The 12,947-nt window shown below is 44.6% G+C and overlaps 1 protein-coding gene across 1 annotated transcript in view; it reads right to left on the minus strand.

The window, feature by feature from the left end:
* The window catches only part of LOC131569952 (protein arginine N-methyltransferase 5-like), a 29,138-nt gene extending 16,518 nt beyond the window's left edge, over positions 1-12,620 (minus strand). Inside the window, exons 1-7 of the mRNA XM_058822283.1 lie at positions 12,548-12,620; positions 10,772-10,842; positions 5,546-5,680; positions 3,762-3,865; positions 2,174-2,194; positions 2,067-2,095; positions 1,427-1,590 (exon numbers count right to left, since the gene is read on the minus strand). Of these exons, the coding sequence (XP_058678266.1) occupies positions 1,427-1,590; positions 2,067-2,095; positions 2,174-2,194; positions 3,762-3,865; positions 5,546-5,680; positions 10,772-10,842; positions 12,548-12,620 (597 nt within the window). The remainder of the gene's footprint in view (positions 1-1,426; positions 1,591-2,066; positions 2,096-2,173; positions 2,195-3,761; positions 3,866-5,545; positions 5,681-10,771; positions 10,843-12,547) is intronic.
* Between the last annotated feature and the right edge of the window lie 327 nt (positions 12,621-12,947).

Consider the following 12,947-nt stretch of genomic DNA (forward strand, 5'->3'; position numbering starts at 1 on the left):
AAACCCCAAAAAAATCCCCCAAAAATCCCAGTTTTTCACCATTTTTTGCCCATTTTTTGCCACTTTAAAGCCCCAAATCCACTCCCAGCTCATCCCAATCCCAGTACAAACCAGTACAAACCAGTACGGACCAATATGCTTACAAAAAGCAGAATAAACCCCGAAAAAATCCCCAAAAAATCCCAGTTTTTCACCATTTTTTGCCCATTTTTTGCCATTTTAAAGCCCCAAATCCGCTCCCAGCTCATCCCAATCCCAGTATAAATCAGTATAGACCAGTATAAACCAGTATGGTTACAAAAAAGAGAAAAAACCCCAAAAAGTCCCCCCAAAATCCCATTTTTGGCAATTTTTCGCCATTTTAAAGCCCAAAATCCGCTCCCAGTTCATCCCAATCGCAGTACAAACCAGTATAAAACCAGTATGGAGCAAAATATCCCAAAAAAACCCCCGAAAAAATCCCGAAAAAATCCCATTTTTTTTTCCCACCATTTTCCAGTCATTTTTTCACCGTTTTATCCCCATTTTTGGTCATTTTTTCATCATTTTTTCACAGTTTTTTCTCCATTTTTCCCCATTTTTTGGTCACTTTTTCACCATTTTCCCCCCAATTTTTTGGTCACTTTTCACCATTTTCCCCCCATTTTTTGGTCACTTTTTCACCATTTTACCCCCATTTTTTGGTCATTCTTTTCACCATTTTTCCCCCGGTTTTGGTCATTTTTTTCACCATTTTTTCCCCGGTTTTGGTCATTTTTTTCACCATTTTCCCCCCATTTTTGGGCATTTTTTTCACCATTCCCCCCCCCCATTTTTGGTCATTTCTTTCACCTTTTTTTCCCCCGTTTTTGGTCTTTTTTTTTACCATTTTCCCCCCATTTTTGGTCATTTTTTCCCTATTTCCCCCCATTTTTTCCCATTCCCCCCCCCCCCATTTTTTGGTCATTTTTTCATCGTCTTTTCCCCTTTATTTTGGTCATTTTTTCCCCCCCATTTTTTGGTCATTTTTTCACCCTTTTTTCCCCATTTTTTTGGTCATTTTTTTCCCCCCATTTTTTGGTCATTTTTTCACCGTTTTTACCCATTTTTTGGTCTTCCCCCCCCCCCCCCCTCCCCCCCCCCATTTTGTGGTCATTTTTTCACCGTTTTTTTCCCCTTTTTTTGGTCATTTTTCCCCCCTTTTTTTTGGTCATTTTTTCCCCCATTTTTTCGCTCATTTCTTTGCCATTTTTCCCCCATTTTTTCCCCACATTTCCCCCATTTTTAACCCTTCAAGTCCCATTTTTCTGGGTCATTTCCTCACTGTTTCTCCCCGTTTTTTCACCGTTTTTCGCTGTTTCTTCGCCCTTTTCCCCCATTTCCCGCCCTCCCGGTCCCTCCCAGTACAAACCAGTACAAACCAGTACAAACCAGTACAAACCAGTACCTTGAGCAGCTGTCCCAGCAGGCGCTGGTGGCCCCGGCCCAGCACTGGGAACCCTTTCTTGTTGGTGAGGAAGAGGCAGGTGGGGAGGAAGGCCGCGCGCACAAGTTCGCCCAGCCAGCGCGCCAGGGCCTCGGGGGACGGCAGGTCCGGCCCGATCTCCAGCGCTGGAAACCAGTACAGACCAGTACAGACCAGTATGGACCAGTACAGACCAGTACAGACCAGTATGGACCAATAACGATAAAAAAAAACCCAAAAAAATCCCATTTCCCCACCAATTTTTTGCCCATTTTTCATGATTTTAAAGCCCCAAATCTGCTCCCAGCTCATCCCAATCCCAGTATGGACCAGTACAAACCAGTATGGGCCAGTACGAACCAAAAAAGCAGAAAAAAACCCAAAAAGAATCCCATTTTACACTCATTTTTAGCCATTTTAGAGCCCCAAATCCACTCCCAGTTCATCCCAATCCCAGTATAAACCAGTACAAACCAGTACAAACCAGTACAAATTGGTACAAACCAGTACAAACCAGTATGGACAAGTACAACCCCCCTAGGTGAAGCCACACCCATTCTGGTTTAAGCCCCACCCCACTCCTGTAGGCCCCGCCCATTTCCCGGTTAGCCCCGCCCCTTACCCAGCGCCACCCATTTGTTGTAGTGCATGCTAAGCCCCGCCCATCTGGGCCAAGCCCCCGCCCCTTTTTGCCAAGCCCCGCCCCTTACCCAGTGCCACCCGTCAAGCAGGGTGCGGAAGTTGTGCCACCTGTGGGGAACGGCCCACAACAGCCCCAATTCACCCCAAATTCACCCCAAAATTCTCCCCAAAATTAACCCCAAAATGCCCCAAATTCACCCCAAAATTAACCCCAAAACAGCCAAAATTCACCCCAAAATCCATCCAAAAATATCCAGAATTCACCCCAAAATTCACCTCAAAACAGCCAAAATTCACCCCAAAATTCACCCCAAAATAGCCAAAATTCACCCCCAAAATCCACCCCAAATTCACCAAAATTCACCCCAAAATCCACCTGAAATTCACCCCAAAATTCACCCCAAAACAGCCCAAATTCACCCCAAAATTCACCCCAAAATCCATCCAAAAATATCCAGAATTCACCCCAAAAATCCACCCCAAATTCACCAAAATTCACCCTAAAATTCACCCCAAAATTCACCCCAAATTCACCCCAAAATTCACCCCAAAACAGCCCCAATTCACCCAAAATTCACCCCAAAACAGCCCAAATTCACACGAAACTCACCCCAAAATTCACCCCAAAACAGCCAAAATACACCCCCAAATTCACCCCAAAATAGCCAAAATTCACCCCAAAATCCACCTGAAATTCACCCCAAAATTAACCCTAAAATAGCCCAACTTCACCCCAAAATTCACCTCAAAATCCACCCAAAAATATCCGGAATTCGCCCCAAAATTCACCCCAAAATTCACCCCAAAACAGCCAAAATTCACCCCAAAAATCCACCCCAAATTCATCAAAATTCACCCCAAAATCCACCTCAAATTCACCCCAAAATTCACCCCAAAATACCCAAAATTCACACCAAAATTCACCTCAAAACAGCCCAAATTCGCCCCAAAATTCACCCCAAATTCACCCCAAAATCCCCTGATTTCCCCCCCAAATTCCCTTTTTTCCCCCCAAATCCCCATTTTTATTCAAAATCCCCATTTTTATCCCCAAAATCCCAAGTTTTTTTCCAAAACGCCCTTTTGGTTTTTTCCCTCTACATTCCCAAATTTTCTCCAAATTTTCCTTTTCCTCTCCCCAAAAACTCCCAACTTTTCCCCAAAATTTCCATTTACCCCCCAAATTTCCCCTTTTTTTCCCCCCAAACCCCCAAATCCCTCCCCCAAATTCCCATTTTGCCCAAAATTTCTCATTTTTTCCCCAAAATTTCCCGTTTTTTCTCCCCAAAAATCCCCAAATTTTTCCCCGATTTTCAGTTTTTTCCCCCCAAAACTCCTGTTTTTCCCCCAAATTTCCACTTCTTCTCCCCAAATCCCCAAATCCCGGCCCCAAATTCCCATTTTGCCCAAAATTTCTAATTTTTTCCCCAAAATTTCCCCTTTTTTTTCCCCAAAATTTCCCATTTTTTCTCCCCAAAAATGCCCAAATTTCTCCCCGACTTCCACTTTTTTTCCCCCCAAAACTCCCATTTTTACCCCAAATTTCCACTTTTTTTCCCCCCAAACCCCCGAATCCCGGCCCCAAATTCCCGTTTTGCCCAAAATTTCTCATTTTTCCCCAAAATTTCCCCGTTTTTTGCCCAAATTCGCCGTTTTTTGCCCCGTTCCCCCTCACCACTCCCACGTGTTCTCCTCGTCGCCGCCGGTGGGCGGGGCCTCGTTGGCGATGACGTCATCGCGGCCGTCCTCCGGCGGGACCAGCGGGACCTGGACCCAGAACTGCCAAGAAAAACCAGTTTAAACCAGTTTAAACCAGTACAAACCAGTATAAACCAGTACAAACCCGTAAGGACCAGTAAAAGCAGAAAAAAACCCACCAAAAATCCCATTTTTTCACCATTTTGTGCCCATTTTTGAGCCCCAAATCCACTCCCAGTTCATCCCAATCCCAGTATGGACCAGTACAAACCAGTACAAACCAGTAAGGACCAGTACAAACCAGTATAAACCAGTACAAACCAGTAAGGACCAGTAAAAGCAGGAAAAAAACCCCAAAATATCCCATTTTTGCCCATTTTTTGCCCATTTTTCGCCATTCTAGAGTCCCAAATCCACTCCCAGTTCATCCCAATCCCAGTGTAAACCAGTACAAACCAGTAAGGACCAGTAAAAGCAGAAAAAAAACCACCAAAAATCCCATTTTTTCACTCTTTATTGCCCATTTTTTGCCCATTTTGCACCACTTTAAAGCCCCCAAATCCACTCCCAGTTCATCCCAGTTCATCCCAGTAGAAACCAGTCCAACCCAGTAACCCCAAATCCCATTTTAACCCTTTCCCCCGCATTTTCCACCCTATTTTCCCCATTTTTCACCAATTTTCACCCAATTTTCACCATTTTTTCCCCATTTTCCCTCTCCCAGTCCCTCCCAGTACAAACCAGTCCAACCCAGTAACCCCATTTCCCATTTCCCCCATTTTTAACCCTTTCCCCCCTATTTTTAATCCCATTTTCCCCATTTTCCACCGATTTTTACCCAGTTTTCACCGTTTTTCCCCGTTTTTTCCCCATTTTCCCCCTCCCAGTCCCTCCCAGTACAAACCAGTAACCCCATTTCCCATTTCCCCAATTTTTCCCATTTTTAACCCTGTTTTCCCCATTTCCCGCCACACTTTCCCCATTTTCTGCCATATTTTCCCATTTTTTTCACAAATTTTCACCCAATTTTCACCATTTTTTCCCATTTTTCCCATTTTTTCCCCATTTTTCCTCTCCCAGTCCCTCCCAGTACAAACCAGTCCAACCCAGTAACCCCATTTCCCATTTCCCCCATTTTTAACCCTTTCTCCCCCATTTTCCACCATATTTTCCCCATTTTTTCACTGATTTTCGCCGTTTTTTCACCGTTTTTCCCCATTTTCTTACCTTCCCAGTACAAACCAGTCCAAACCAGTAACCCCATTTCCCATTTCCCATTTCCCACATTTTTAACCCTGTTTTCCCCATTTCCCACCACACTTTCCCCATTTTTTGCCATATTTTCCCATTTTTTTCACCGATTTTCACCCAATTTTCACCGTTTTTTCCCATTTTTCCCCCATTTTCCCCCTCCCAGTCCCTCCCAGTACAAACCAGTAACCCCATTTCCCATTTTCCCCATTTTTAACCCTATTTCCCACCACACTTTCCCCATTTTTTGCCATATTTCCCCATTTTTTCACCCAATTTTCACCATTTTTCCCCATTTTTCCCCCATTTTCCCCCTCCCAGTCCCTCCCAGTATAAACCAGTACAAACCAGTGACCCCATTTCCCATTTCCCCCATTTTTAACCCTTTCCCCCCCATTTTCTACCATATTTTCCCCATTTTTTCACCGATTTTCACCGTTTTTTCACCGGTTTTCCCCATTTTTTCCCCGTTTCCTCACCCTCCCAGTCCAAACCAGTATGGCCAGTTACCTGTGTGGCGTGGTGGCCGCTGTGCAGGTGGGCACTGAGCCCCTGGGCCAGGTTGGGGATGTGGCTGCCCCTGAGCGGCACCAGGTGAGTGGCCAGGCCCAGGTAAGCGCCGAAATCCAACTCCTGCCGCAGGGCCTGGCCCCCAAAAACGCCAAAATTACACCCAAAACCCAGAATTTATCAAATTCACAACGTTCATTAAACACCCCGCAAAATTTCCTCAAAATTTCCCCCAAAAATCTGGGGAAAATTCAAAAAATTCCCCAAAAAATTCCCCAAAATTCTCTCAAAATCTCACCCAAAAATAATAAAAAAAAAAACCTAAAAAATTCCTAAAATAATTCCCAAAAAAAATCCCAAAAAAATCCCCAAAAATTCCCAAAAAATTCCAACAAATTCAACCCAAAACCCAGAATTTATAAAATTCACAACGTTCATAAAAGAATCCCGCAAAATTTCCTCATAATTCCCCCCGAAAAATCTGGTAATTCCTCAAAAATTCCCCACTCTCCTCCCCTTTCCAATCCCATGAACATTTGTTTGGAAGCTATTTTGGACAACTTTTTTTCTCTTCTTGCAAAACACTCGGCAGACCTCCCTGCAACTTCTAGAGCACGATGAGAAATATTTTATGTGCCAGCACAGTTTCTCCTTGCCAGACAGTGGAAAAGCTTTTGCTAAGTTGTAGACGAGAAGAGATGCTAAAGACGAAACTATAATGCTCTCCGGAGGTAAGCGCCGTTCCTGGGCGCCTTTCATGGAAGCCACGCTGCGGAGAGCACTGTGACCGGTACAATTGTCTTGGCGCGAAGAAGGCGCTTCTTTGCCTCCGGGAGCCGGAGAGAGCGGCAGCTTTGGAAAGGTGAAGAAGGAAGCTGCACAACACTGGGATTATGTGCACATCTTGCCATGTGATAGAGAACAGTATTTTACCTTTCTACTGCCTTTTCCAATCTGCTTTAGAAGGAAATAAATTTAAACCTGATCTCCGCACAGAGTGTCACTAATTTCTGTTAATTTATAATACAAAATACATTTAGGAAATGTTGGAAGTTAGTATTTTGGGAAAGAAATTGCAGTTCCACAGAACATTCCATTTAACAGAGGTTCTTGGAATGATTTATTTTGTACCTGCTGTCACTGCAATCAGTTGGTGTTTCGGCCTTGAAATGTGCACTTGCCCTTCTATAAAGCACTGTTTCATTTGCCTTTCAGTGGTATGAGTCTTGATAAATTGGAGAAGAGCCCAAGAGAAATTTATCATCCTGAGCTACAAAAGGTCAGAAGTTACTTTTTTTGGTTTGGTTCTTTTTCTTTATAATTTTCTGGAAATAAAAGTAATTAAGTATAGATACTACCGGGTTTTTTTCTTCCAGTAGCAAATGATAATAACAGTAGCAGTAGTAATAATAATAATAGAAATGTAATACTACTTAAACTGTCTTTACCCATTGAATTGGCCATTTCAAATCAAAACTTCTAAACACAAATCAAACCATCATCCTTATAGAATCTCTAGTAGGAGTGGACTACAGATCCTGGTTTTGTTGACAGGATTTATTGGTTCTGGAAGAACAAGAGGGAAGTACAAGCCTAACTACTCCTAGCTCACAGACCCATCCAGTGAATACAGCTTTGTATTTTGATGGGCTTATGATGACTTTGAAATCAATTGCTCATTGCAGAAAAAAATTAATGTTTTTTTTTATGTGACAGCAGAAATAACTTTAGGCACCAACTTAATAATAACAGATTACCAATTTAAGTTCATAATTTTATGCTATACTATCAAAGTTTAAAGGTAAATTTTTACATATTTGGAGATGGTATAAAGCGTCTGTTCCAATGTGTAGGATGTATGCAAAGATACGTACATACCTGGAAGTCCTTAGAGGAAACAAAATTTTACATCTGTTGTTTGACTGTTTATCATATTATATTTGGTTTTATTTCCCAGGGATCGGTGAATTTTAACTTTGGAGTCCTCTATGCTAAGGATGGTCAACTTACAGATGTTCAGTAATGGTGAGTTTTTCACATTCTCCTTAATTGCTTTGTTCATCTGCATTAAAAAAAAAGAAGAGTAAAAAAAAAAAAATGTTTATTATTTTTTACCCTGTTATACCTGTTTCGTCAGTATTTGCTGGAGCTCTGCTTACCGAAGCTCTGGGTTCCTTCTGTCCCACTGGGAGTTGCCCAGTTTGGTTGCATCTGGTGAAATTCACCCTGAGACCTTACAGAAGTAGCTCAAACTACGTGAGAGCTATTTGCAGTTCTCTCCACACACCTGGAGAATGGGTGACGTTTCTGAGGATCCGGCAAGTGTACTTCTATCAAAACTCAGTGTGTGAAATTTCTGGGGAAAACCTTTCTGTGTCCTGAAGGGTTCAAACTCTGGTGAGGATCCACTTATCAGTTGCTCACCTGGATGGCTCCAGCTCTTAAAGTTAACACTTGTACTCTTGCCCTGTAGTTTATATCTATTGTATTTTTGTTATTTTGCAAGATTTTACAGCTTTGCAAAATATTGTGCATTTCACTCTGGAACCTCTCAGATGGTTCTTTGGTGCAGCAACACCTCATGGGACACTTGGCTGCTGTTCTGAAGGGATTGGTCTCTAGAATTATAAATCCAGGAGAGTTTGTAAGTCTTCTGTCCCCAGGGAGGTATCATGCTTTGTTTACTTTTGTTCTGTTTGTTAGGTGCTGCTTCTCATTGGAAGTATGAATTTCAAACTACCCTGTTCTTTTTTTAACTGTTTTCCCGGTTCTCTCCGTACAGCAGGGAAAGACTCTCGTATCCTTGTCGTCGGGCTCGGTACTGTCCAAGAAGATGCAGAGACTAAAAAAATCATAAGAAGCAAAATATGACTGCAGAGAAAACAAGCTGGAGAGAACAAAAGGTGATATTGTTATCCTTACCCTGTATTAGAAACATCCGCTGTGCTTTGATGCTGGCAGCTGCCAGGGGCTTGTTAGCTCTTTGTAGGCAGGTGTAGGTGTTCACTTGTATTTTTTTTTCTCTGGACAAGTCAATTCAAACTTTGCTAAGCTTATATTTGCAGATTACTCTCTAGCACAGTCCAGCATGACATTTTGTAAAATTAATGTTGTAAAAATACCATGTTACTTGGAAATTGCTAATGATGAGAAGCCTTAGGGAAAAATAAGATGTCAGGGTTGGGAGATATGAGAAGAATGTTGTGGGGATGTTAGACTGAAATAAAGCACGCTTTAAGCTGGACTGGCACGCTGGCAGGTCCCCTATTAAACAGTAGTGCTGAGATTAGCCTGGGGGTTGCCGATTGTTTCTGTAGAAATCAATGTTTCCGGGTCTTCAGAAGTAAGCTGCTTTGAAAAGCTGGAAAGTGCAGTATACTGACAATCCCCGTGCTTCAGATTAAAAGTAGATTTCAGAAGGGTGATAGGCTTTTGTCTTTTCCTAGAAGTCTATGTAATCCTATCGAGGAGGTTTTAATTCTGTGTTGCCATGTCATCCATCAGGGCCCTGTCGTACTAATCGCCATACAAGTACAAAACAAAAAATCACACCCTGTCCCAACCACTTAGAGCCCAGAACACGATTTCCTCGGGCTGCCATTTGTGTGCCCTCGGTACTCACCACGGAAGCGAGCTGGGGATTGTTGCAGCTGTTGGGAACAAACTGCTTCTCATCACACAGAAATGGAATTGGGACAATGCCTCAGCCAGCCCCTCTCTGCCATCGTCTCCTGAATCTGCAGCAGAGCAGTTCCAGTCCATCCGGGCACGTGTAATCCAGTTCCTGATGATCTGAGCACACGGAGCAGTGCTCAGCTGCTGTGGGGGGCTCAGGGAAGGCAGAGTGTGTGCATTGTCATCTTCCTGAACCTACAGACAAATCAAAGTGAGAAACCACAGGGTGGAAATCAGTCGCATATATGCTAAACAAAACTTGCAGATTTTTTAAAGAGTTGTTTCTGCTTGTTCTTTGTTGTGTTTCTGTGCTTAGAAAACATCCCTTTAAAATCAGCTCCGTTCATCAGTTGAACCTTTGTTTGCAGACACTCCCTGAGCAGAATTTGTTGCAGACTCAGTGCATGCTGTGCTTGCCTCCCGGGAGTGTGAGGAGCTCATGTGTGCTACTTTTTGCTTTAGGACGCTCTGCGGTATTTATTCCTTTTGGGATACATGATGAGAATTCCCAAGAGAGGTAGTTATAAGATACGACATTGGGAAAAAGCCTGTGTGGTTGCAATGTTGTTGCTGTCAAAAGTTAATTTTTTCTTAGCCAGTAGTTAGATTTTTGCTTTATTTTTGTGGTATCAGTATTGTATTGTTTAAAAAATTGCTTCAAAATCACTTCACTGGTCGCCCACCAGTTCCTTGTTCAGATTTGCCAATTTGCTTGTAGCTAAAATGTTCACATCTTGTTTATCCTTCTATTTAAGAAACTGCTGCCCAGCCAACTAATAACTGAATATCCATCTGTCTAGGACACGGGGAGAGGATTTAGGTAATGTCTTTGTTTCCAGAAAAAAGTTCCAGTGTAGTTTCTAAATAGAGGAGAAGGGGGTGGAGACTCGGGGCTCTGATGCCATTGGGGCACCCCAAGGTCCCCAGGAGAGGGAGCTCTACTGGGGCGCCGGAGCAGGTGTGTTCTCATGTAATTTAGAACAAATTATAAATATGAATATAAAAATTATAAATAAAGAAATATTTTTTAAATAGTTAAATAAAGCGGGTTTTTTTAATGTGTCAAAAGGCAGGGTTTTGATTGTAAAAATTATAAATACAAATAATATAAAAGTAGAAATCTAAGTTCAGAAATATATAATAAATACAGAGAAATATAAAATTTAAAAATTAAGAAAAAATTAGTTGCAGCAATAAATATTATACATAATTTAAATAATAATTTAAATATATTAAAATTTTATATATATTATATATCATTATTAATGTAATACATCCAAAGAAACAATAAATTAAACTATGAATGTATAATTATACAAAGTATAAATAAAAAAAATTTCAATATCCTTTAAAAGAAGGGTTTTTTTTATTTATTTGGTTAGAGATGGGGTTTTTATTTGGAATAAAAGAAGTATTATAGAAGTATAAAACTAAATATAAAAATATACAATCAATATGGAAAGATATTTATAAAAACTCAACCGAATGATGCCGCCTTCGGCCGAATCGAACGAGCTCAGCCAAACCAAGGCGAGACCAATCGAACCTGACGGCCTCGAGCGAACCTAGGCCAGGCTTCCGAGGCTGCCTGAACCGAGCCGAGCTCAGCCGCACCGTGCCGCCTGCTCTCGTGCGCATTAATTAGCATGAGTGCGGACACAACCTAGTGAGCTCCTGTCCCACCCGCGCTCCCGGTCGGGTCTGTGCCATGGGCGGGCCACCCGCGGGACGCGGCAGCAGGAGAGCCCTGAGCCGGGTGAGTTTAACGGGAGGCGGCGCCACTTGCCCGCCCTCAGGGAGCTGAGCTGAGCCTCGCCGAATGCACAGAGAGCGGCTCCGAGTTTGGCTGAAGGGAGCCAAGGTGCGCCGAAGAGCTGACTATAGCCGAGTGTCTCCGGAGCGAGCCAAGCTCCACCGAGCGCAGCATCCCAGGCAGGGCGAGGCACTGAGCCGGACTCAGGGTGCAGGCCGGGCTCAGTGAGGCTTCCCTGCCTGTCCCTCTCCCTAGCCCTCCTTCCATCTCCCCGTATTCGCCTTCTGTTGCTCCCTTTCCCCCATTCTGCATTGTGCAGGATGCCTCCCGGACCCAAACTGCCACCACCACAAAGTCAGCCTGGTTTGAGGGTCCCAAGTGGCTCCGGCAATCTGCCATCAGGAAACTGGACTGTTGAATTTTGCTTACCTGGGAAAAGGGTTAGCACTAGTGTTCAGGAGCCTGTGGCCCCGAGTGGCTGGCTGTCTTCGCAAATTCTGCCTTGCGCAGGATGCCTCCCAGACCCAAGGTGACACCACCACAAAGTCAGGCTGGTTTGAGGGTCCCAAATGGCTCCAGCAATCTTCCATCAGGAACCTGGGTTGCTGAGTTTTGTTCTTCTAGGAAAGGTCTGGCAGTGGTGTTCAGGAGGCCTCGCCTGGAGTAGCTGGCTGCCTGCTGAAATTCTGCATTTCCAAATGTGCCTCCAGGACCCAAGCCTGCACCAGTTCCAACTCCTGCTGCTTTGAACACAGCACGTGTCTCCTGCCATCTGCCATCAGGAACCTGGGCGGCTGAGTTACACTTCCCTGTGTAAAGGGCGGCATTGGTGTCCAAGGCCCAGGGGCACTTAGTGTCCCGCTGTCTGCTGAAATTCTGCACTGCACAGGATGCCTCCCAGACCCAAGCTGCCACCACCTCAAAGTCAGGCTGGTTTGAGGGTCCCAAATGGCTCCAGCAATCTGCAGCAAGGAACCTGGGCTGCAGAGTTTTGCTTACCTGGGAAAAGGGTCAGCACTAGTGTTCATGGGCCTGTGGCCTGTAGTGGCCAGGCGCCTGCTGAAATTCTGCATTGCGCAGGATGCCTCCCGGACACAAGCTGCCACCACCACAAAGTCAGGCTGGTTTGAGAGTCACAAATGGCTGCAGAAACCTGCCATCAGAAACCTGAGCTGGTGAGTTACACTTCCTGGTGTAAAGGGTGGCATTGGTATCCTGTGCCCCGGGGCCCTTAGTGGCTGGCGGCCTGTTGAAATTCTGCCTTGTGCAGGATGCCTCCCAGACCCAAGCTGCCACCACCTTTAAGTCAGGCAGGTTTGAGGGTCCCAAGCGCCTCCAGTAATCTGCCACACGAACCTGGGCTGCAGAGTTTTGCTTACCTGGGAAAAGGGTCAGCACTAGTGTTCAGGAGCCTGTTGCCAGGCATGGCCGGCTGTCTGCCTGCTGAAGTTCTGCATTGTACAGGATGCCTCCCGCGCCTACACTGCCACCACCTTTAAGTGAGGCAGGTTTGAGGGTCCCAAGTGGTCCCAGCAGTCTGCCATCAGGAACCTGAGCTGGTGAGTTACACTTACCTGTGTAAAGGGTGGCATTTTTATCCTGTGCCCAGGGGCCCTTAGTGGCCAGCTGCCTGTTGAAATTCTGCATTGCGCAGGATGCCTCCCGGACCCAAGCTGCCGCCTGTGCTGTGTTGAGCTCGTTTGAGTGTCCCAAGCACCTCCAGCAATATTCCACACGAACCTGGGCTGCAGAGTTTTGCTTACCTGGGAAAAGGGTCAGCACTAGTGTTCAGGAGCCTGTTGCCTGGCATGGCCGGGTGTCTGCTAAAATTCCACATTGAGCAGGATGCCTCCCGGACCCAAGCTGCCACCACCACAAAGTCAGGCTGGTTTGAGAGTCACAAATGGCTGCAGCAACCTGCCATCAGAAACCTGAGCTGGTGAGTTACACTTCCTTGTGTAAAGGGCGGCATTG

Source organism: Ammospiza caudacuta, chromosome 32, assembly GCF_027887145.1.
Source record: "Ammospiza caudacuta isolate bAmmCau1 chromosome 32, bAmmCau1.pri, whole genome shotgun sequence".
Taxonomy (NCBI): domain Eukaryota; kingdom Metazoa; phylum Chordata; class Aves; order Passeriformes; family Passerellidae; genus Ammospiza; species Ammospiza caudacuta.